The 26,124-nt window shown below is 38.3% G+C and overlaps 1 protein-coding gene across 5 annotated transcripts in view; it reads right to left on the minus strand.

The window, feature by feature from the left end:
* Nucleotides 1-11,503: 11,503 nt before the first annotated feature.
* Nucleotides 11,504-26,124, minus strand: part of CTNNA3 (catenin alpha 3) — a 1,905,103-nt gene continuing 1,890,482 nt past the window's right edge. For 4 of the 5 annotated variants that reach the window (XM_005226477.5, XM_005226478.5, XM_059882614.1 and 1 more), the window contains one exon: nucleotides 11,504-20,010. In XM_005226477.5, coding sequence (XP_005226534.1) covers nucleotides 19,723-20,010 — 288 coding nt within the window. In that variant the 3' untranslated portion in view covers nucleotides 11,504-19,722. 5 annotated transcript variants of the gene reach the window in all.

Genomic DNA, 26,124 nt, shown 5'->3' on the forward strand with positions numbered 1-26,124 from the left:
AATATGTCACTGCCGCCTATAGTAATTTAACATCCAGCGCTACTGTTGAGAGTCACAAAGAGTTTCTGGTCTTAAGAAACATACCTATTAGAAATATAAATGTATGTGAATATATATATATATATATATATATATATATATATACACATACACACACACATATATGACCCCCACTATATATATATATATATCCTTACTTCAGCATTTGAGAGTTAAAATGCATACACTGTAATCTTGCTGCTATAACATCACTAGCCATAACCATATGAGGTGAATTTGTTCTTTCTCTTAGGCTCAATTTTCTCACCATCTGGTGTGTCTAGGATGAGCTGCTTTATGGAAATTTTGTGAGGAGCAGGATAAAGCATGTAAAACAGGCAGCACAATGTCTGATGTAGTTGGTGCAGGAATGATTTTGATGATGATGATAATGTTACCTACTACTGTTTTTCTGTTACCTGAATGTTAAAATAAGACAACTGGCAGTGGCTGAAACAGAGAAGTGAGATACCAACTTTTCAATGGTAACAACACAATTTTATCTACCAACTTCTCTTCTAAGATCACTTAAAACTTGGACTCCATTTTTGAGAGGTTTGGTTTGTGCAATAGTATCAATAGATGATTTGCAAAGGGACACCAATCACAGTAACTGTAGAAGCCTCCTGAGACCTGAAGAAGCAGGCTATATGAGATTTTGACAAAGTAGAAGAGGATGAAATAGGTTTACAATTCACATACCACCCCAACACACATATGTCCAATATATTATAATATGTATTATATAATATTTGACAATCACATTAATTGTTTTTCATTGTGTACTTACTATGGACCAGGCACTACACTAAAAATTTATGTGCATAATTGCAATTAATCCTTAAAACAACTATTTGTTTTTGTTGTTTTGTTGGTTGTGACCAATTCATTGTGACCCCCATGGACTGCAGCCTGCCAGGCTCCTCTGCTCATGGGATTTCCCAGGCAAGAAAACTGTAGTGAGTTGCCATTTCCTACTCAGGGGATCTTCCTGACCCTGGGACTGAACCTGCATCTCCTGCTTGGCTGGCAGATTCTTTACCACTGAGCTATGAGATTGTTATTATTACCATAATTTTAGAGATGAAGAAAATGAGGACAGGAGGCATCAAGTAAAATTCCTGTCTCCACATCAATAATATGAGGAGGTGCTATTGGAACCCAGTTAACCTGACTTGGAGCACTTCATCATCATTACTACACAGTGTCTTTTAAAGGTGCTTATTATGTTCATCGGAGAAGGCAATGGCACCCCACTCCAGTACTCTTGCCTGGAAAATCCCATGGACGGAGGAGCCTGTTAGGCTGCAGTCCATGGGGTTGCTAGGAGTCAGACATGACTGAGCGACTTCACTTTCACTTTTCACTTTCATGCATTGGAGAAGGAAATGGCAACCCACTGCAATGTTCTTGCCTGGAGAATCCCAGGGACGGGGGAGCCTGGTGGGCTTCCGTCTATGGGGTCACACAGAGTCTGACATGACTGAAGCGACTTAGCAGCAGCAGCAGCATTCTGTTCATATCTGTGTATAAAATCTAACTCTTCTGTCCCTTATCATCTGTCTTTCTTGAACAATTTATTTAAATTCTGAGCCTTAGTTTTCTCAACTGTAGAATGAGGATGTGGAGAAGGCAATGGCACCCCACTCCAGTATTCTTGCCTGGAAAATCCCACGGACGGAGGAACCTGGTAGGCTGCAGTCCATGGGGTCACTAGGAGTCGGACACGACTGAGCGACTTCACTTTCACTTTTCACTTTAATGCACTGGAGAAGGAAATGGCAACCCACTCCAGTGTTCTTGCCTGGAGAATCCCAGGGACGGGGGAGCCTGGTGGGCTTCCATCTCTGGGGTCGCACAGAGTCGGACACGACTGAAGCGACTTAGCATTAGCATTAGCATTAGAATGAGGGTGATAATACCCACTTTAAAGAGAGATTATCCAATGAAGTCTTGTTCATAAAAGCACCTAACTTAGTGGTTTGTATTTAGCATACATGACAGCAAAATTTTCTAAACTGGGATATGCTAATTGAATAGTTTCTCCTCATTAATGTAGATTATTAGAAAACTGTGTTATAAAAATGAAACAAAACAACCCGTGGTTATATAACCAAAGATGACTTCCTTGTTGAGCCCATGGTACCTGTGGTAGAGTCATAATAATGGGAAAATTTAATGGATACAGAGAACTTCCTATATATAAAGCATTGCTTTAAGTGCTTTTATATATATATATATGTGTGTGTGTGTGTGTGTGTGTGTGTGTGTATAATTTAATTATTTTACCAATATAGCCAATAAGAACCCAGTTAACAGAGATATTGAATAACTCAAACTTGGGTTGTCACACTCAGTTCTCACTTCTAACCATTGTACATCTGTCCTCAGAGTCCTTGTGGGAAAAGCATCTGTCACATCTGATAGTCTTTCTGTCTACTCCAGTGAAGGCCCAGTTCAGCACTCAGTTCAAGACTGACTGCTAACCAGGTAACTATAAGCTATTTGATGTCTTCACTTTTATAATCTGTGGAGAATACACATATACACAAAAAGATTTATATGTATTTTGAGTGTATATATAAGCAGATGGAAATTTTAATATTTATATATGTATATAGAAATGACATTATATAAATGTCATTTATATAATGTCATATATATAATATGTCATATATAATATGTCATATATATAATATGCCATATATATAAATATGATGAGCATTATATATAGAAAGATTTGTTGTTGCTGCTGTTGTCTAGTTGCTAAGTCATGTCTGACTCTTTGTGACTCAGTGGACTGTAGCCCACCAAGCTGCTCTGTCCATGGAATTTCCCAGATAAGAATACTGGAGTGGTATGCCATGCCCTCCTCCAGGGAATCTTCTCAACCCAAGGATCAAACCCATGTTTCTTATGTCTTCTGCATTGACAGGCAGGTTCTTTATGACTAGTGTCACATGGGAAGCTCAATCAGTTTCATAGGCCACTTAAAAAAATTATTCAGCTTCTATATTCTTCTTTTGGATAATACCTAATAGTGTCTTACTCTCTGATGGAAATACGAGACAAACTTATATTGCTCAGTTTTGAGCATTGAAAACACTTGCTCTCTCCCCACAATTTTGCTATATATAAATTTTGCTATATATATATATACATACATCATATATATGTAACAAATTTCCTACATCTTCTCTTCATTCTTCTTCTCTCTCTTCCCTTTTTCCCTAAAATACCTCATAAAAAAGGACAAGGAGCTATTCCTTTTTCCATCTACCACTATAAATTCTTCCTAAGGTTGAACAAGTGGGTTTTCAACCTCAGGTTCTTCCTGTAACATGTTATGTTCACAGATAGACAGGAAGTCACATTTCTAACCTACCTGTGAGAGAAAGCGTCTGTGTGCAGGGGTGAGCAGTGGAGATGGTTTAGACAGGACAGGGCCCTCAGCAGAGAGAAGATCCCAGAACAAAGACTGTGACACATAGACAAGCTGTAACTGAAGAGTTGCACCTTCTATTTAGTTTGAAATATTTCTATCGTATTCAATAAAAAGGATGGCAGAAATAGAAGCCCATGTATTGGGTTGGCCAGAAGGTTTGTTTGGGTTTTTCCTTACAATATTAGGCTTAGGGCTAAGGGAAAAACTAAATGAAACTTTTGGTCGATCCAATACTTTGTTAATTTATAAATATGCAACTAAGGGTCATTCTTTCCCTCCCAGGAAACGAACGAGTCAGGCTAGCATGAGGGCTAGAGGCTTGGCGTGGAGGAAGGGCTCTGAACAGTGGCTGAGCTTCCTCGAGGAGACTGCCTCTTGCCTGGCTTGCTCTTTGGGGAATTATGAGGGCAGGTTTAATCCTGCCCATTCACTGCCTTCCCCACCAGTTCCAGCTGGAACCGGGCTACATCTCTGACCTCCTCTCTTCCCAGATTCACATTCTCCACTAGCCTTCTTTTTCAAAACTTTGTGTGCAGGAGGCCCTGGCTCACAGATAAGAGCTTTGCCCATACTATTACCTCTACTTACAGCTTTCTTCCCTTCCCACTTCACCTGGGGAAATTACTCATTCCTCTGATTTCAGCTTAAGCCTCACTTCCTCAGAACAGCCTTTCTAGTTTTTCCCAGTTCTCCCAAAGCCCTTCAGGTTAGGCTCATGACACTTGTGCATCTCTCATGTGGCCACTGTCAAAGATACAAATTTGCACTTTCAGACTCTATTTAATCCACTATCTCCTATGCTAGTCTTTGCATCCTTGAAGAAGAAAGATCATTTATACTCAGCATTACCTATACATCCATAGTACCTAAAAGAATATCCAACACAGGGTTATTCAAAACAAATTGATTGAATTAATATTCAATTCAGTTAACTCAGACGTGTCCAACTCTTTGCGACCCCATGAATTGCATCACACCAGGCCACCATGTCCATCACCAACTCCCGGAGTTAACCCAAACTCATGTCCATTGAGTCAGTGATGCCATCCAGCCATCTCATCCTCTGACGTCACTTCTCCTCCTACTCCCAATACCTCCCAGCATCAGGGTCTTTTCCAATGAGCCAAGTCTTCACATGAGGTGGCCAAAGCATTGGAGTTTCAGCCTCAGCATCAGTCCTTCCAATGAACACCCAGGACTGGTCTCCTTTAAGATGGACTGGATGGATCTCCTTGCAGTCCAAAGGACTCTCAAGAGTCTTCTCCAACACCACAGTTCAAAAGCATCAATTCTTTGGTGCTCGGCTTTCTTCACAGTCCAACTCTCACATCCATACATAACCACTGGAAAAACCATAGCCTTGACTACATGGACCTTTGTTGACAAGGTAATGTCTCTGCTTTTGAATATGCTGTCTAGGTTGGTCATAACTTTCCTTCCAAGGAGTAAGCGTCTTTTAATTTCATGTCTGCAATCACCATCTGCAGTGATTTTGGAGCCCCCAAAAATAAAGTCTGACACTGTTTCCACTGTTTCCCCATCTATTTCCCATGCCATGATCTTCGTTTTCTGAATGTTGAGCTTTGAGCCAACTTTTTCACTCTCCACTTTCACTTTCATAAAGAGATTCTTTAGTTCCTCTTCAATTTCTGCCATAAGGATGGTGTCATCTGCATATCTGAGGTTATTGATATTTCTCCTGGCAATCTTGATTCTAGCTTGTGCTTCTTCCAGCCCAGTGTTTCTCATGATGTACTCTGTATATAAGTTAAATAAGCAGGGTGACAATATATAGCCTTGATGTACTCCTTTTCCTATTTGAAACCAATCTGTTGTTCCATGTCCAGTTCTAACTGTTGCTTCCTGATCTGCATATAAGTTTCTCAAGAGACTGGTCAGGTGGTCTGGTATTCCCTTCTCTTTCAGAATTTTCCACAGTTTATTGTGATCCACACACTCAAAGGCTTTGGCATAGTCAATAAAGCAGAAATAGATGTTTTTCTGGAACTTTCTCGCTTTTTCAATGATCCAGTGGATGTTGGCAATTTGATCTCTGGTTCCTCTGCCTTTTCTAAAACCAGTTTGAACACCTGGAAGTTCACAGTTCATATATTGCTGAAGCCTGGCTTGGAGAATTTTGAGCATTACTTTACTAGCGTGTGAGATGAGTGCAATTGTGTGGTAGTTTGAGCATTCTTTGGCATTGCCTTTCTTTGGGATTGGAATGAAAACTGACCTTTTCCAGTCCTGTGACCACTGCTGAGTTTTCCAAAAATGCTGGCATATTGAGTGCAGCACTTTCACAGCATCATCTTTCAGGATTTGAAATAGCTGAACTGGAATTCCATCCCCTCCAGTAGCTTTGTCCATAGTGATGCTTTCTAAGGCCCACTTGACTTCACATTCCAGGATATCTGGCTCTTAGGTGATCACACCATTGTGATTATCTTGGTCGTGAAGATCTTTTTTTATATAGTTCTTCTGTATATTCTTGCCACCTCTTCTTAGTATCTTCTGCTTCTTTTAAGTCCATACCATTTCTGTCCTTTATTGAGCCCACCTTTGCATAAAGTATTCCCTTGGTATCTCTAATTTTCTTGAAGAGATCTCTAGTCTTTCCCATTCTGTTGTTTTCCTCTATTTCTTTGCATTGATTGCTGAGGAAGGCTTTCTTATCTCTCCTTGCTATCCTTTGGAACTCTGCATTCAGATGCTTATATCTTTCCTTTTCTCCTTTGCTTTTCATTTCTCTTCTTTTCACAGGTATTTGTAAGGCCTCCTCAAATAGCCAATCGTTTTTTTTTTTTTTTTTTTTTTTTGCACTTTTTCCATGGAGAAAGTCTTGATCCCTGTCTCCTGTACAATGTCACAAACCTCTGTGCATAGTTCATTGGGCACTCTGTCTATCAGATCTAGTCCCTTAAATCTATTTCTCACTTCCACTGTATAATCATAAGGGCTTTGATTTAGGTCATACCTGAATGGTCTAGTGGTTTTCCCTACTTTCTTCAATTTAAGTCTGAATTTGGCAATAAGGTGTTCATGATCTGAGCCACAGTCAGCTCCTGGTCTTGTTTTTGCTGACTGTATAGAGCTTCTCCATCTTTGGCTGCAAAGAATATAATCAGTCTGGTTTTGGTGTTGACCATCTGGTGATGTCCATGTGTAGAGTCTTCTCTTGTGTTGTTGGAAGAGGATTTTTGCTATGACCGTTGCGTTCTCTCGGCAAAACTCTATTAGCCTTTCCCCTGCTTCATTCTGTACTCCAAGGCCTTTGCCTGTTACTCCAGGTGTTGCTTGACTTCCTACTTTTGCATTCCAGTCCCCTATAATGAAAAGGACATCTCTTTTGGGTGTTAGTTCTAAAAGGTCTTGTAGGTCTTCATAGAACCATTCAACTTCACCTTCTTCAGCATTACTGGTTGGGGCATAGGCTTGGATCACCATGGTATTGAATGGTTTGCCTTGGAAATGAACAGAGATCATTCTGTCATTTTTGAGATTGGATCCAAGTGCTGCATTTTGGACTCTTTTGTTGACCATGATGACTACTCCATTTCTCCTAAGGGATTCCTGCCCACAATAGTAGATATAATGGTCATCTGAGTTAAATTCACCCATTCCAGTCCATCTTAGTTCGCTGATTCCTAGCATGTTGATGTCCACTCTTGCCATCTCCTGTTTGGCAACTTCCAATTTGCCTTGATTCATGGACCTAACATTCCAGGTCCCTATGCAATATTGCTCTTACAGCATTGGATCTTGCTTCTATCACTAGTCACATCCACAACTGGGTATTGTTTTTGCTTTGGCTCCATCCCTTCATTCTTCTCCAGTTATTTCTCCACTGATTTCCTATAGCATATTGAACACTTACCGACCTAGGGAGTTCCTCTTTCAGTATCCTATTATTTTGCTTTTTCTTACCATTCATGGGGTTCTCAAAGCAAGAATACTGAAGTGGTTTGCCATTTTCTTGCCATTGAGTTAGACAAGGCTGTGGTCCATGTGATCAGATTGGCTAGTTTTCTGTGATTATGGTTTCAGTGTGTCTGCCCTCTGATGCCCTCTCGCAACACCTAGTATCTTACTTGGGTTTCTCTTACCTTGGAGTGTGGTATCTCTTCACGGTTGCTCCAGCAAAGTGCAGCCGCTGCTCCTTACCTTGGACGAGGTCACCCCTCCTGACCTTGAACATGGAGTAGCTCCTCTTGGCCCTCCTGCACCTGCGCAGCCACCACTCCTTGAATGTAGGGTTGCTCCTCTCGGCCGCCGCCCCTGACCTCGGACATGGGGTAGCTCCTCTCATCCCAATATTCAATTAGTTGACATCAATATTTAGTTACTCTCTGCCATTACCTGGCATGCTCATACTTTCCTGAACCAGGTATTTCTTTCTCCCTGTTTTCTTTTTCTCCTCCCATAAAGAAACTTTCAGAAGTCTATTTTGTGTGTGTTTAATATTGAAGCCTATAAATTGTATATCTTAATATAATAATAATAGCTAAATTTTATATTGTGGTTACCTAGTCCCAGGCATCCTTCAAAGTATTTTACATACATTCATTCATTTACTACTCATAACAACCCTATGTGGTAGGTTCTATCACCTCATTTCATTGACTATAGGGCACATTGATTGTAAAGCACATTATAATTATTTTTGTCAGTTGAACTCTGAAATATCATCTCTCTCTTACAAATGAGAATTTCGAAATAATGGGAGGTTTAGCTTTTGAACTATATTGGAGAAAACTCTTGAGAGTCCCCTGGACAGTAAGGAGATCCAACTAGTTCATCTTAAAGGAGACCAGTCCTGAGTATTCATTGGAAGAACTGATGCTGAAGCTGAAACTCCAATACTTTGGCCACCTTTTGTGAAGAAATGACTCTTTTGAAAAGACCTTGAAGCTGGGAAGGATTGAAGGTGGGAGGAGAAGGGGACGACAGAGGATAAGATGGTTGGATGGCATCACCAACTCAATGGACATGAGTTTGAGTGGGTTCTGGGAGTTGGTGATGGACAGGGAAGCCTGGAGTGCTGCAGTCCATGGGGCTTCAAAGAGCTGGACATGACTGAGCGACTGAACTGAGAGGTTTAGCAAATTGCCCAAGAAAGGTGGGTGCTAAAAATGATGGGGCCAGGATGCAGACTGGGCAAGTTATTGCCAGTGGCCATGCTTTTGAACATGGTGCCATCTTGCTACATGATGAGTCACATATCTGGGCTGTTTCTGTATTTCTCAAATCACAAACAGCTTTCCCAGTAGATCTCAAAAGAAGTCATAGGATAAACATGATGCCACCTACTTGACTATCAGTATTTGACAGGAAAGGATTACATTGCCTTTCTACTATTAAAATAAATGAGGGTATATTAAATAGTAGAATGCAAGATGTATTCATGTTTTAGATAGAACTTAAGACTTAGGCTTGCTTATGTTTGATGTTTTATACTTTATTTTGAAAATATTGTTTTAATTCTTAATCCTATCATTTAACCCAGACACTTGTCTATATCACACAGGATTATTACAACTGATTTTTCCCACTCGCTTTCCTCACTCTGAATACCCTACCAATTCTATGTCTCATTGTCTAACTAGTCATCTTATAGCTCTGTTTGAATTAGAGAACTTATTTGCTAGGAGTTATTAGTATTATTCCCATTTACAAGTGAAACCACAATCTCCTATTAAAACGTCTATTAAGGTTCTCCTTTAGTCCTGAAACTTGCATTGCTTTCTTTTACCTTGGGTGAGATTTCCACAAGCTTCATGTTTATTTCCCTTCCTCTGCTATTCAATGAACCTGATGAGTTCACGTCTTGATTCCAAAATATTCATGATTCTTTTTATCACCCATAGTACCTTTGCATATAACAGTCTCTCAAGAAACACTTTCAACTGTTGAATAAACAAATGAGTGAAAAACAGCCATGGCTTTTCCTCATCAGTGATTTTCATTTATCTAAGGCAGCAGTGATGGTTTCAGAAGAGTGACAGGGAGAATTAGGAGTTTTCAAATCCTGTCCCTGACACTAGTCTCTGTCTCTGTAAACTTGAGGATTATTGGACTCTCAGAATTTCAGATGAGATAGTTCAGAGAGGACCCACGTTACAGATCAGTTCTGGATCGATTCATTTGAGATAAACTCATTCATGAGTTTTCTCATTCTTTACCAAAATATCAGCTCAGCTATTCCTATGCCAATCACCATGCTAGTGTAGGAGAAACAGAAATAAGCACATCATCATCGTTGCTCCCAAGAGTAGGGTGTATAACAGAGCTAAAGAGTGCAAATGTTTCTCTGGTATTGGGGCCTAGTACACCATGTGCATCTTCTTCCAAATTTAGCCCTCAGAGCAATAAACCTCAGAGCAACTGCTGCCTGAGGGATGGGCCTGGTGAATAGGTGATGCTGGGATGCTATAAGCCTTTAACAGAAGGATGGAGACATTCCAGAATCAAGCTGTGGATTTCCAGTGCTCTCGCAGAGCCTTCCTCTAAAGTCAAATAAAAAGAAACAATAACAACAAACCCATCAGTTCTCCTCCCACACCTATGCTGAATCAGTGCCCACAGAGGGCACCCCACCCAGTGAGGGGTTTAGGTCTGTGTTCCGGGGACTGCTCACTTGTGGCCCTTGGAGTTTGTCCTTTCTGTGTTACAAAAGGTGACAATGTAGACTTAATCAGCACACCTAACATTCTGTCACCACCGCCAACTAGAAGGGGTAGTGAGAAGACAGGAAAGCAGCAACGACGAGGGGATTTCTTTCATCTGTGGCATTCGGAATGGCAGATTCTTGCTTCCAGGATCCTGGGGATGAAGGGTAACCCCCTATAAACCTGAGTGTGATCCACTCTCCCTTTACTATCACTCTGGGCTTTGAACATTCCCCATTGATTCTATAACAACTCCTTTTTCTGGGCCCGCATCTCATGAATCTCTTCCTTTCCAAAAATAGGAGACTGAGACACTGTAGGGAGCCTGTTACTTGACAACAAGGTACAGCAGCTCTTCCCTTACCAGCCACAGGAAATTGGACATGTGGTGTCTGGAAGTTACATCTGTGAGTTACTGCTCCTGGATGGAATGCTTAATGGTGTTGCCCAGGAAATGTCAGGACATCAGCTCAGACTCCAGGCAGAAACGACTCTTCTTGCCAAGAGTGCTTTTAGTACCACTTCCACCCCCAGAGCCAGCATGACAACAGATCAAGGTGGAGAGAATGCTGCTGCCAGAGCAAATCTGGGCTCCTGGGGAAGAGTGACACAGGGAGACTGACTTGGGGAGACAATCCCACACAGCCTTTCATTAAAAGGAGGTGGCTGGCATTTAGCAGAACTGAGTGAGGGGAGGCATAGTTTTTCATAGGAATCAAGTGATAAAAGACTTTAAATTTCAGACTGTGTTTTAAGAAGGTACAGAAGCAGACTGAGACCTCCCAAGAAGCACCTCAAGCAGTGGGAGTCATGAAGGGAGAAAATCATGTCCTAGAATGGACAACAACAGTGTGTAAATGCTGGAAGAGGATCCAGAGACTCTTGCCATGGGATTCACACTGATGAGCGATTATCACCAGCATAGAGGTGAGGAAGCTAAGATGGATAATCCAAATCTATTAATATTCAAATGCAGAAGTGTTGCTAGAGACAATTGTATTCCATAGAAGTATGTATTCAGACAGTCTCCGAAAAATTGGTTCTTTCCATCAAGTCCTAAGTTTAGAGAACAGTTTCTCAGCTACATAGACATTCATTATTCAAGTCAAGGCCTAACATCCATACTGAAACAAACAAACAAAAAATGTGCCATTTAAACCAAAAGTTTAATTCTACTACATATTGTCTACATCACTTGTGTTCAACTGGTAGTTTGTAGTAGAAATCCTCCCAAATTGTAGTCTATGTAACTGAAGGAGAGTAGGAATGAAGGTCATACCTTGACTACTGGTTAGATTACTCAGTAATTTTGTCCCACTCATAACATAAACCACGAAAGACAAACGCCAAATGCATAAACAATACTTTTCATTTTTATTGCTTTAACATATGTAGTTCCAGTTAAGCAAATTATTAATAAACTACACTGACATGAGTTAAATAATGTTTCAAATAATACTGCATAATTTCAAAACAAACCCAGTGTTACATGTGTGAAATAATTGAAATGCAATGAAAAAAAAAATTAGTTTGATTCAGTTAAGCACAAAAGACATGCAGAATCTCAAACAAGGAATATTTGGGCTTCTATGTCAATGTCATGAGGGTATTAAAAAGCTTTATCTATTCCTGGATAAATAATCCATTTTTATTGATGGATGAAACTGACCTCAAAGATAAATAATGACAGCTCCACAAACACTTTTGCCAAAGTTTACCCATGGCCAAACCATAAAACTTCTTCAAGTTGGTTGTTACTACAGTAGATGGTTCACTCAGCGCCATTCTGCCTTCTGCATAGCAGAGTGAGGTATGGAAGCAAAGTAGTTTGAATCCCTTCAAATTCCATTAAAATTTAGTTCTCAAGATATTGCTATGATAAAGATGACTATTATCAACTCCTTGCTTTTATTTCATCTCAGAGTGTCTTAATTTAAATCTGCCTTCATCCTGACTTACCATGTACACATGACCTTCAGAAATGTCACTATGTTTAAACTATCACATTTGTTGTCTATAAAAGTACATACAGTAAAGTAAGTGACTGTTTTTGTCATTGTTGTGTTTGTTTAATTGTTGCCAGGTTGCTATGGAACTAAAAATAAAATAAAAATGGAAAGCAGAGGCATCTGGAAATCTTTCACTGGAAGTTTTAATTTCTACTTAATCACCCAACAACTTGCCCAAGAAAATCTTGCTTTAGAGTCCCAACTATTAAGTACTAAATTGGGCATAACATATGTCTACTTCTGTTTTCAGGGATGTATTATTCATGGACATCAAAGAAAAATCTTTATGCTGTCATTCAGGACCAGTGAAATTTTCTTTGGAGGAATTTTACTGCACAAGGTCAGCTTTCAAAATCAGAAGCATAGCTTAACTCTCAAAAGCAGTTGCTGAAATTCTCATATTTATATCTCATTGTATACTAGCAGACAAGAATAGAGGGCTATAATGGTATAAGATTTAGCAAGCAATGGAATACTATCTCTATAATATTTTCAAAATTAATTTTATGTTTAAAGCCTCAAGAAGACAAGTTCTCATTAACTGAGAGCATGAACTAAACTCCTAGACTTTCTCCTTTGTTTCGTGAATAAACATTCCAATCCAAATTTGATCTTAGAAACCCAGACCAAAGAAACTTGTCAGTCTCAGCTAGACTATCAGTGAATATCACAGAGAGCTTCAGATAATTCATGAAGATTGGAAACTGCTGTGACATGTTGAGGACTGGCCTGCTGCTGCTAAATCGCTTCAGTTGTGTCCGACTCTGTGCGACCCCATAGACGGAAGCCCACCAGGCTCCCCCGTCCCTGGGATTCTCCAGGCAAGAACACTGGAGTGGATTGCCATTTCCTTCTCCAATGCATGAAAGTGAAAAGTGAAAGTGAAGTCACTCAGTCGTGTCCGACTCTCAGTGACCCCACGGACTGCAGCCTTCCAGGCTCCTCTGTCCATGGGATTTTCCAGGCAAGAGTACTGGAGTGGGGTGCCATTGCCTTCTCCAGAGGACTGGCCTAGGACTACATAATACATGGTTGTCTGAATAGAAAAAAAGTATATATAACTTCAGGTTTTGAACTATTGATGTAATTATTAAAAGGGGGTTTTAAAATGTTTAGAGATGCTACATATTTTAAGACCAAATACTCAGAACAAACAAATAAGCATTCTTCTTGAAGATGTAAAGGAAAGAAAACTTTAGAATTAAAAAATACCTCATTTGGAATGAAAACAGAGGACATGAGCAGAATTAGTATTCTGCTAGTACTTTTAGCATTTTAGCTAGCCATTTAGATGGCTGCTGTAATATATGTCCTACATTGAAAAGATGTTTAGAGATGGTTGTTAGAAATCTGAGTCTCTTTTAAAAGAACTCTGGAGCTTCCTTTTATGACAGTTGGGAACAGGTACCATCATTCTGAGGTACCAAGTACTCAAAAGCGAAGACCCCAAATAAATACATTCACACTTAAAGGAAACATTTCTGACTCCACTTTAAGAAAAACCAGGAAGTCAAGTACCCCAGGCCTGAGAAGGGGAGGTATAGCAAGCAACAGGGGCAAGAGGAAGAGTCTAGCCTTCAGTTGTCTCTAGGAATAAGGACCATGTAAAGTTAAAGAACTCAATTTGCTTACAGTCAGGTACATATTGTATTCATTTTGTTACCTCTATAAAGAAGGAAACATACATTTCCTATGGTTCAGTCAGTTTGGAATTCAAGGAACCTTTACCTTATTTCAGTAATCCTTGGCCAGTCCTCCCATGGGATCCATAACTTTAAACACATAAATACATATTAGCAATAAAGAAGGAAAGAAATGGTGTCTATAAATGTTTGTTACCAATTGATGCTAAAGATGGGTTTTAAACATACATCTCCATGGAAGATTTCACCTCTATGGAAATGAAGGTAATTTGGTGTTTTCATTTGATTTCAGATCACATAGATGAAATATTCATTCCTTATATACCCGATAGTCTTTATTCAGTTATTAGAGGTGATAATATTCAATTAATTACTTATATACTTATCAATGATGTAGGAGTGTGTGTGTTTGTATGTATGTATGTATGTGTGTATGTGTGTGTGTGCACAAAGTTTTGATCCTTTTGTTCTTACATAGGAACTCAGCAAGCATTTGAAATGTGTATCTCATTTTCACCTGAAAAATCTCATCTCATTTTCGAGGAAATCTGCTGTGATGGCTAAAAGTTCAGACTCCACATTGCAAACAAATTTTAAAGCCAATGAGTTTTGTAGAAAGATCCATATCCTTACTTTCTTTATCCAAGGAATAGAACTGATAATGTTTATCACATAGGGTTATTTAAAAAAAATTAAGTAAGGTAATAGCATTTACCACAGACTTAGCTCGTGGCAAGAATCACTGTTTTGTTATCTGATGTATCCTAAGAATCTAGGGCAGTGTTTGGAACATCAACATTGCTTGACAAATATTAAATATATAATATCTTGATTCACTTTGATACTGGGAAGAATTTCACCCATCATCAGCCTAGAAAATTGTCTGGATTTCTGCTTCCCATCTTGCAAACAATATCACTAAGTGATCCTCAAAAGTTACACAATGTGTTCTCCTGCCCTGACATGACTTCATTCCAAACCACCAAAGACAAGTGCCCCGTCTTATCCTTAAAATCTTCCTCAGGTGGAGGTTGCCAAATCTTCACAGAACTCTTCCTCTCTCCGGTATAAAAGTTCACAGCTTCAGCAACTACCTTTCTTATTCCCTTCTCCACCTCTGTCATTTACCTACTTTCTCTTAACTGTTCTGTACTTACTGATTTTTTTCCTCCAACTTGTTCATTTTGAAGATCAGTCCTTGCGTTTTGTTCTCATAAACCAGTGGGAGTTTTTGGATGCTAGAAGCCAGCCTATAACCATGAACATCTCATCCCACAAGCTACATGAAGGCCAGATCAAACCATCTACCATCTGAAGGTAAGACTGGGTTCCCTTTAGAAGTGGTTCTCTCAATTAGTATTATCTTCTTTAACAATGTTCAAGAATAGGTCCTCTCTATCTTGGTGGGGGAAAAAGTTCACATGTAAAATGATGAACATAGGAAATTATTCTTTTGCTTTAATAGAAAATGTTTCTTGTTCATGTTAGTTAAAATGGCAAAAAATGCATTTAAAATGTTAATTCTTCTCTCTCATTTTTAGATATCAAGGATAGTATTAACACCTTGATTAGGACATCTTCTCTCTCATTCTTAGATATCTAGGATAGTATTAACACCTTGATTAGGACATCTGGTTTTAATAACATCCATATTTTTTTATTCTAATAGACCCAAAGAACCAAAATGAAATCTTTAAACTACTTTGTGTGTAGACTTTTCTGTCATTAGGCCTGACTTGTTTATTTGGTAGTAAAACAATGCAAAATACTAATAATAAAGATATTCTAATGGTATGGGAAGAGGGTTATGAAAAAAAAATGCTATAGGGTTTTTGTCTGATTAAGTGTTGCTTTCTGGCATGTGATGTATAAATGAAAAATTATATATAAATATACATTTCCCAGGTTGCACATTTTTGTCAACTTAAAAAGAATTATTAAAATAATATGCAAGTTATTTTCTTTTAACTGGATGCCCCTAAATTTTCTGACCAAGTCAAATAAAAATATTTCTGACTTTCCAAACAGAAAAATGGTTGTTTGCTACCTAAATATGCAATAGACAGACAATCTTAACAAAAGGCAGGCTGACAAAAGAAAATAAGGATTTCATTCAATTTGATATTCTGGTGCTTGCTTTGCTGACCTAGAAAATTACAGTGACAGTGAAACAGTTCTGCAGTGAGTTCAATAGAGAAGGCTAAATATGACCAGGAAAAGTCTCCATCTCATTCTACTCATTCTACCACTATAAAAAATTGTGTATCCATGGGAACCACAATCCCTAGCAGGGAAGTGTGGATTTGACACCAAAAAAGGTAAGCATGTTTTCTGGAATAGGAAAAAAAAAAAAGATAATGCCATTGGGATTTTAAGTTAATAATTTTAACTAGAATGCTATTAATCAATTGATATATGGGATGGACTCCTAAAAAGTGATAAGGGATTTTGGAGCACGGACTAAGAGGAAAGCACATTATTTGGGAGTAATTGACTGGGATGAGCATGCCTGACTGTCTTCTGGTAGCAAACTGTTAGCAGTTAATAGGAAGCTACAAGCTCAAGGATGATGAGATACAAAGACCACCCTTAAAGTAAAGGTGTAGGAAGCTATTGGAAATACCTCTACTGTTAGATGTTAGTCTTTTCAGGTGCTCATTAAAATTTGAGGAGCACTAATTATTAGATTTGAGGCCCAAATTGGGTACTTAACTGTGTGTTCCCAATTTAGTCTTGTTTTAATGTGACTTGAAGACTGACCTCCTTTGAAGCTGTTAAGTGTGCAACAATGTCAGCCTGATGAAGCAGACCTTTCTGTTTTAGTTTGTGGGGGTACTTACCCTTCATACAGAAGGAATTTTATGGGGGAACATATATGTTAACATTGATAAATTAAGAGATTTGCAAAGACCAGAGGCAATTTTAAGAATATTGCATTTTAAAGAATATTGCATCTAATATATTCACAGTTTTTATTCACGTCATAAGACAAGTACAAAGGGATTAACAAATTTCCTTAGAAATTTAGTGTTTGAATTTTTTCTAGACTCATTTATTGAGTCTATTAGAAAGTAAGAAATATTTTAATTTATTAATTTCCACTTGTGATAAGTATACTGGAAAGATTTATATTTATCATCTTTTCAATTTGAGGAAAACCTTCTAGTTTTTCAACTAAAACTGGATTATGATTTCACAGACCTTTGCTACCTTCTGATTTCAGTTCAATGTTTGCCAGTGGTGCTGGTGGCTAACCAGGTTGGAACTGTCATTCTAGGTGATATATGCCCTCTCCTCCCTCTCAAAGATTTTTTTCCTACATAAATTGATTTCACCCAAGGAAAAAAGGTGAGTTTTGATTAGCAAGATAAAGCAAAGGTATCATTAGAAGAAGCACAAATCTCTGTGATGTGATTTAAAAAGGTGCATAGATGGGCAATCACCATCATTAGGAAATTTCAGTCATTCCCCTACAGAAGAGAACTCAGTTATAAATATATACACCATCTTCATACGTACTGATTAGATTCATTTAACTATGTTTTATAATGCGAGGATTTGTTAATATATTTGCTGCTAATTTTGCTTACAAGTATTATACTATTAGCAGGCTTGAATTGAATTAGACTGTGAGATGCTGCACACTGCGGGAATTGAGTCAGGTGGACAGATGTCTTTCTCAGCTCTGCTCATCTTGTTCTTATTGCATCTTTGATTACTGCAACAGGCATTACTCTTGGGACATTCTCCAAGGTAATTTTTTTATTATTATTATTACGTTTTCCTTAATTATAGTTGTTTGCTTTAAGCTAAGCTGGCAACCATCTGTTTTGAAGAGGAGGAATTTTTCACATCCCATTTTGGGTAGAGAGTCATTTTTTAAAGATAGATACAGAGATTATTTGATAATCATATAATTTCAAGTTGTTTATGTTGTTTTGGCATCCAGTGCTACATCCTAAACTCAAATCTGTGGAAGGCTGTGTAGAAGCAGACAGACACTAGATTTTCCAAATGAGACTCATTATTCTTGAGTGTGTGGCTTAGAGGCTAGGATGTACTAGTTTGATAATTTTTAAATAAATTATTTTCTCACTTCTACCTGAGAGAGTGTGATAGATGTAACTCTTGTAACGTCCTCTTAGAACAGAAAATGATGGGAACATTTCAACAAAGAAATCCCCTGTTTTGCCCCAATTAGGCTAGCTAGTTTTGGAAAACAATTATTTGGATTCTCTGATTCCTTTATGCACTGCTTTTTCATTTAGGGAGTAGACTCTGTTCAGAATAATTATTGTGGGCCAGTGCATACTCAGTTTTACCTATTCATACTGTGCATACTGGTCCACAGGGAGAAGTTTATAGCTTTTGCTCTTAGAAAGTTTACTGACTTAGCCCAGGAAACCAGGCATTGTGGAAGAAAAATATAATACATTACAATGAAAAGTTTGCATTTTTCTCGTAATTTATAATGACCGATTAAATCTGTTCCCCATACCATTTGCTCAATAGCATACACATCATGCTCTCAACTTTTATGCATCCTTATGTTTCACACATTCTTTTACCCAAACTAGTCCTATCATCACCTGAAGTTGTATGTTTAAACTTTACCTTGTCAAACTATGATGACATGGTTGTTGAAAAAAGTCATCAATGGCGATTTATTACAAAGTGAAGTCATAATTTGGGTATAATTTTGATAGAGTAGAATAGGAAATGCATGTTTGAAATCCTGTGAATGGGAACTCTATGCATGAAAAAAAGTGAAACTGAAAGTTGACTCCTCCAAAGAGAGATAGGACTAGAGAGAGAGAAGCATTGCACTAGTCTCTGAAACTGTTATAACATCCATTATGAACTCAACTAGGAATGAGCAATGATGGTAGTTAAAAGTGACCTGAATGACTTTTATTGTAAAAAATGTTATCAAAATCACTCCAGCTTCATTACCTTTTACTCTACTTCATAGTTCAGTGGCACAATTTGCTCATATTTTTTGAGTTATATTTTACTCAATGCCAAAAGGTTTCTCAAATTGGTCTTTTCCTGTTAATTATACTTGCAAGCTGATACAAATAAAGTTTTAGAGTCATGCAGAACTCTGCACTTCTTGTATCGTAACTCACTTGGGGATAGAGTTAGATGCCCATATCCCCAGTGGAGGATAACTCTTACTCCATATATTAATATGTATTCTGGTGAACCTTCTTAAACCCAAAACCCAATGTGCACAACTGTTGAACACAATGGAACTCTGAAACACACACATTTGTGACATGAAAACTCATAACTTTTATAATGTTAATTGTTTCATAAATAATCAAGACAGACATTGAAAATCCAGAAGTAGCTTGACTGCTCTCATACGTGGTTAGTTTCTGATGGATATTAGCCCAATCATTTGACAGTAGTTTCAAATATCTAGAGACTGATTTCTTTTTTACCCCTGTTGAAGGAATCACACGTCTACCAGGTTAGATGAGATAAATGACATATGTGGAGATTAAATTGAAAGTATTTTTATGAAATCTTTTGTTTGCATTGAAAACCAAGTCAAGAGCTCATGTCAATGTTTTAATTCAAAGGGTGAATTTAATCGAAAAGGGTGAGTATATTTAACCTATTACAGATGAACAGGACTCACTTGAGAAATGAATATAAGATACTCTGTGATGGGAAAGGCTGAATGACACCTGGAGATTTCACTCATTCAATAAGCATATGTTGGCCATACAGAAATGACAATGACAAGATCCCAAATATATGTTGCTCATGTGGGTTAGGGTTTCAATGTTTTACATCATTTGTGGGTTAAATTCTAAGTTAGTGAACTTACAGAACTAATCAAGTGTAAAAATAAAGGAGTGTGTTTAGCCAGGACTTTGTAATATACACACTAGAGTAGAACAGTGGTTTCAGTAGACTTGTCTTCCTCTGAATTCACTCATGACTTGCACTGGGTGGATTTTTTTCTTTGCTGAGCCTCGTCTGACAGCTGCATAAGTTTCCTCTGGTTTCTCTCTTTTAATCAAGGGCTTTTTTGCAGGAGCCTTCATTCTCCACATCACAACTGGGTGCCGGGGCCCAGTGGGACTCTGAATTCGGATGATCTTGGTTGAGGCAATGTAAGACATTTTCACTGTTTGCACTACAGCATTCATTAAATTTTTGGCTGCTTGGATCAGGGAGGTGACACTGTCCAACTGTAGAGGGGGAAAAAAAGCTATTATTTGAGAACATAATCAGGAATTTAAAGAGATTTAATGTTACAGAAAATGAAATGTGCGACACTTGTTTTTAACCCCAGAAATGATAGTTATTTTATCTCCGAAATGAATGAGTTAATTCACATTTTACATATCTATGTAAATTATCACATCAATCTATGTTAATCATTTAGTTATTGATCTGATGCATAAATAGATCCATATTCTATTTTCTAAGATGATATCTTAGGTTAATTTTTTTTCCCTGGTTTTCAGTGAACTCTATTCTATAGCTTCTATATCATATCATAAGGCCTAGACGGGTTACAGCTATCTTTGTAATGGATCTCCATAATTCCAGGGTTAATGTTGACCCCTTGTGTAACAGATGACTATCTACAGTAAAAGCTCTATCATGTAAAAGTAACTTAGTAAGAACAACTGAAAAATCTTAGGAAATTCATAGTCTAAGATAAATAAGATATACATACATGCATGTAAACCACTAATTTTCACGAATATTTATTTCACAAATAATCTCACCTAAAAGAGTCTTTTAAACACAGAATGATTAACCTATCATGCAGAGTATTAAAATAGATAAAACCAAGGCCTTACAGGCCTTTAATCTGGTTTAAATTCCAGGACTGCCATTTAATTACATAAACTAATCATTTAACTATCTTCATTCTAGTTTTCTCAGATAGTAAATAGGAAAGGAATGTTTATTAAAGTCAAAATAACATATATAAATAACCTTATAGAGGGATGGTCAGTTATTAAATATTTCCTTTGTTTCTTGTGAAGATTGAGAAAATTGCTTAATCATATACTAACGAACATTCTAAAAGAAACCTTTCCCACATAACTCTATTTTGTAACTGTTTTGTTTCCTGGGTTGTTCACAAAAACAGTCTCTGGACAAAACGAGGTGATATTCCTAGAATCTTGCAAAATACTTTAGGGCTAGCCAAGCTGGTTCATTTTTATATAACTAATGCTTCTTCCATTATTTTCGTTTGGCAGATTGTCACCCACAGCCGATTCACACTCTACTGTCACTTCTCTGTGATGTGTGCTGTCAGGGTTGAGGCTCAAACCCTGGCTCTGTAGATACTGAAATCCATCAGCAGCTGCCTGGCTTAAGTACCCTACCTTTGCAGTTCAGGGAGTCTCATCTCACATACAGAATAAATGAGTGAAGGAAAGTAGTAAGCTGAGGTTATGTGCCTGGGGCAGTGGTCTACTTGGCTGCTTTCCTGGGAGAAAATTTAATTAGCTCCATTATATGCTCGGTCTGAAATCCTTGAAAAGGTAACACCAAACAATATGTAATTTGAGAGACAGTGATACTTGGAAATTACACTCTAAGTCTTTTTACTTATTGAAGCCAGGAAGGTAAAATCTGTGCATGTGGCAGGAATGACATTTTTTATTAACGAAAATTAAACAAGATTTCATGAAGCACTCATACTTAAATGTTTTTCTGTATTTCATAAAACATTTAGAACTTCTGAATCTGTACACAACTTTAAATAAAAAACAACTAGACTTTGAATAGAATAACACACTTTGTTATTAAGGTTACTCTATGGACACATTGCGGAGAAGGCAATGGCACCCCACTCCAGTACTCTTGCCTGGAAATCCCATGGACGGAGGAGACTGGTAGGCTGCAGTCCATGGGGTCGCTAAGAGTCGGACATCACTGAGCAACTTCACTTTCCCTTTTCACCTTCATATATTGGAGAAGGAAATAGCAACCCACTCCAGTGTTCTTGCCTGGAGAATTCCAGGGATGGGGAAGCCTGGTGGGCTGCTGTCTATGGGGTCGCACAGAGTCAGACATGATTGAAGTGACTTAGCAGCAGCAGCAGCATGGACACATTGCAGGCTAAAATCTGTTGTTTAATAATTAGCAATTTTCATTAAAGGCCTTCTGCAGCTAGTTAGATTCTGAAAGTCATTTTCAATCTCACCAAAAGAAAAAAAAAGTTTTTCTAAATGACAAATGAACGTGAATAGTAATGAGGAGCCTTGGTAATTTTCTCCCTCAAACATGAAACTCTTTGGTTTATTCCAAGGGCTCTGTGATATCATTAAATCTTCCATAGAAGAAGGTCCTAGTGACCTGCTATCATTCAAGATTTCACCAGGGGCTCTGGTCTTCCCACCCTAAAACTTATATTTTCTCCTTTTGACTCTGTAATCTTGTCATGTATAGATTGTGTTTATTTTATTTTAATTTTTCCATAGGAGTGGGTTTTATATATAAATCTATTCTTAAAGGATGGTGAAATTAAATTTGTGCCTTAAAATGTGGAAATCAACTTGTCTTCTTCCCTCACTGATTCAGCAAAGCTTTGTCTGTACCATTGTGATCTCTTATGCTGGCCTCTGACAATTTCTTTTATTTTAAAATCCTAAATGACTATAGTAGGATTTCTCCTCCAGCAGACTGAAAAAAACACAGGACAAATTATCCCCCTAGGAGAGCACGAAGACTACTTTTACAGACAGATTAGGACAATTGCTGAAAGAATACTGTTATTTCATGAGGAAAGATCGTGAGACATTCTCTGAGGATTTTTGATGTCCAAGAGCTATGTGCATTAAGATGCCTGCCTTTCTACTATGAGTCAAATCACAGGGCACAGAGCAAGAGCACAGACCAGCCAAGCACACGGTAGGAAATTTTGTTTGAGACCCAAGCAGTGCCTCAGGCGTACTCATAGAGAATAACTGCACAACTTCATGTCTGCAAAAGAAAAAAAGTATTATAAGCCCTCTTACCAGGCTTACTTTAATGAAAAACCCTCCAAGGGAAGAATTCAAAAGAATTCTTTTCATGAAAACAAGGCATATTTGAGTAGGGTAATACATCACTTTGGGATTTCTGTGTTCAACTTAACAAAATTTTCTGAGTTTCACAATTGTACCTGTGCAAATGAGAATGTTATTTTACTTTAAAGGCCTGTGGAGTAAACCAATCAGACTATAAAGGTCAGGTCCAAAATTCTCTACCATTACAAATAACTTTCATCAATTGTAAAGACTTCTAGGCAAATGTAACCTGAAATGTGTGCCATAAAAGGAACTATTTTTCCTAATATCTGGTAACACTCTTCTCTGATCTAGATGAAGTGTTTTTGATCAAGGTATCAACTGAGAAACCACACAGCTTCTAAGGCCCTCAAACCTCCTACTGTTATATGTATTTGCATGCAAGTACATATAAACAGGTTCCTGTTGCCTTCTTTCCATAAAAGTGGGTGGGGTTATAAAAATAAGTTATCAAAGAGGAGTTTGACCTACATTAAAAGCCTCTGATCTATATAAATAGACATACCTATATTCCAACCATAGTAAATAGGAACATAGCCACTCTTCCTATGGTAGTGACTTGTGCTTATTCTTACTACACTGGTCTGGGTTCAAAATAAATGAACTTAATTGACCTATTAATGTCACAATAAGATCCTCAATACTGTCTATGTCCAAAAGTAAACTGGACATAGTTCATAAATTGTGCCTATTATTATTTTTTTTTTTTTTTGAGGATCTAGTTGAATAAAGAAATAGAGGAAAACAACAGAATGGGAAAGACTAGAGATCTCTTCAAGAAAATTAGAGATACCAAGGGAATATTTCATGCAAAGATGGGCTCGATAAAGGACAGAAATGGTATGGACCTAACAGAAACAGAAGATATTAAGAAGAGGTGGCAAGAATACACAGAAGAACTGTACAAAAAAGATCTTCACGACCAAGATAATCATGATGGTGTGATCACTCAGCTAGAGCCAGACATCCTGGAACGTGAAATCAAGTGGGCCTTAGAAAGTATCACTCTGAACAAAGCTAGTGGAGGTGATGGAATTCCAGTTGAGCTATTTCAAATCCTGAAAGATGATGCTGTGAAAGTGCTACACTCAATATGCCAGCATTTTTGGAAAACTCAGCAGTGGCCACAGGACTGGAAAAGGTCAGTTTTCATTCCGATCCCAAAAAAGGCAATGCCAAAGAATGCTCAAACTACTGCACAATTGCACTCATCTCACACACTAGCAAAGTAATGTTCAAAATTCTCCAAGCCAGGCTTCAGCAATACGTGAACTTCCAGATGTTCAAACTGGTTTTAGAAAAGGCAGAGGAACCAGAGGCCAATATCTGCTGGATCATCAAAAAAGCAAGAGAGTTCCAGAAAAACATCTATTTCTGTTTTATTGACTATGCCAAAGCCTTTGATCTTGTGGATCACAATAAACTGTGGAAAATTCTGAAACAGATGGGAATACCAGACCACCTGACCTGCCTCTTGAGAAACCTATATGCAGATCAGGAAGCAACAGTTAGAACTGTATATGGAACAACAGACTGGTTCCAAACAGAAAAAGGAGTACCTCAAGGCTGCATACTGTCACCCTGCTTATTTAACTTATATGCAGAGTACATCATGAAAAACGCTGGGCTGGAGGAAGCACAAGCTGGAATCAAGATTGCCAGGAGAAATATCAATAACCTCAGATATGCAGATGACACCACCCTTATGGCAGAAGGTGAAGAGGAATAAAAATCCTCTTGATGAAAGTGAAAGTGGAGAGTGAAAAAGTTGGCTTAAAGCTCAACATTCAGAAAACGAAGATCATGGCATCATTCCCATCACTTCATGGGAAATAGATAGGCCAACAGTGGAAACAGTGTCAGACTTTATTTTTGGGGGCTCCAAAATCACTGCAGATGGTGACTGCAGCAATGAAATTAAAAGACGCTTACTCCTTGGAAGGAAAGTTATGACCAACCTAGATAGCACATTCAAAAGCAGAGACATTACTTTGCCAACAAAGGTCCATCTAGTCAAGGCTATGATTTTTCCAGTGGTCATGTATGGATGTGAGAGGTGGACTGTGAAGAAAGCTGAGCACCAAAGAATTGATGCTTTTGAACTCTGGTGTTGGAGAAGACTCTTGAGAGTCCCTTGGACTGCAAGGAGATCCAATCTGTCCATTCTAAAGGAGATGATCCTGGGTTTTCTTTGGAAGGAATGATGCTAAAGCTGAAACTCCAGTACTTTGGCCACCTCATGCGAAGAGTTGACTCATTGGAAAAGACTCTGATGTTGGGAGGGATTGGGGGCAGGAGGAGAAGGGGATGACAGAGGATGAGATGGCTGCATGGAATCACCGACTCGATGGACGTGAGTTTGAGTGAACTCCGGGAGTTGGTGATGGACAGGGAGGCCTGGCGTGCTGCAATTCATGGGGTCACAAAGAGTCAGACACAACTGAGCGACTGAGCTGAACTGAATTGAATATGGAGATTATGCCCAGTATCAGCTTTTACTAACGGCAAGGATGTATTTTGCAAATAATCAAAATTTCGAACATCTAACTAGAGTCCTCAATATTATCATCCTGTAGGAATCTTAATTTTATTGTAATGTCTCTTGTGCTTTGTGGCATATACTCCATGAACTCAGGTAAGCTACAGTACAATTCTGTCCGGTTCTAAGGATGTTTTCAGACAAATGGCTTGGTTCAAGTTAGAGATGTATCTGCAAGCCTTTATTGTGGAAAAGGAGTTTAACAACAATATAAGGTATTTTCTTTTTCCTCATAAAAGTGCCAAAATTTTTTACAAAGCCCTAAGTTAAATACCTGTAAATGTAAGCCTCCACAAATCCATCAAGGTGGAATGTTTGTTGGCAAATCCTTGTTCAAATCTTACTGTAATTATTGATAGGAGGAATATCCAAGAAAGACATGCTAGTTCCTCCTTCCTTCAATTGTGTAAGTTCCTCATTGATGTTAGTCGCACACCAGAATGCATTGTACTTTACTGCTCTAACTCCCCACATTCTGGATACAAGGTCTTTATCAGTAATGTGTTTTGCCTGAGGTTTCTAAGCTGCACTCCACTGATGTGGAGCCCATCCCTTGCACTTGAGCTATCACTTGGGGAAGGCATAGTTAGCTCCCCATCCCTGTGTGAATCGCCATGGCAACTACTGCTGCTAGAATTCCTGTTGTTGCCTGGAAAAGTATATTTCCTGTCCTGTAAACCTTCTAGATAAAATGGTGCCAATGGTAGCTTATGAATTCTCATGAGTCT

Source organism: Bos taurus, chromosome 28 (assembly GCF_002263795.3).
Source record: "Bos taurus isolate L1 Dominette 01449 registration number 42190680 breed Hereford chromosome 28, ARS-UCD2.0, whole genome shotgun sequence".
Taxonomy (NCBI): domain Eukaryota; kingdom Metazoa; phylum Chordata; class Mammalia; order Artiodactyla; family Bovidae; genus Bos; species Bos taurus.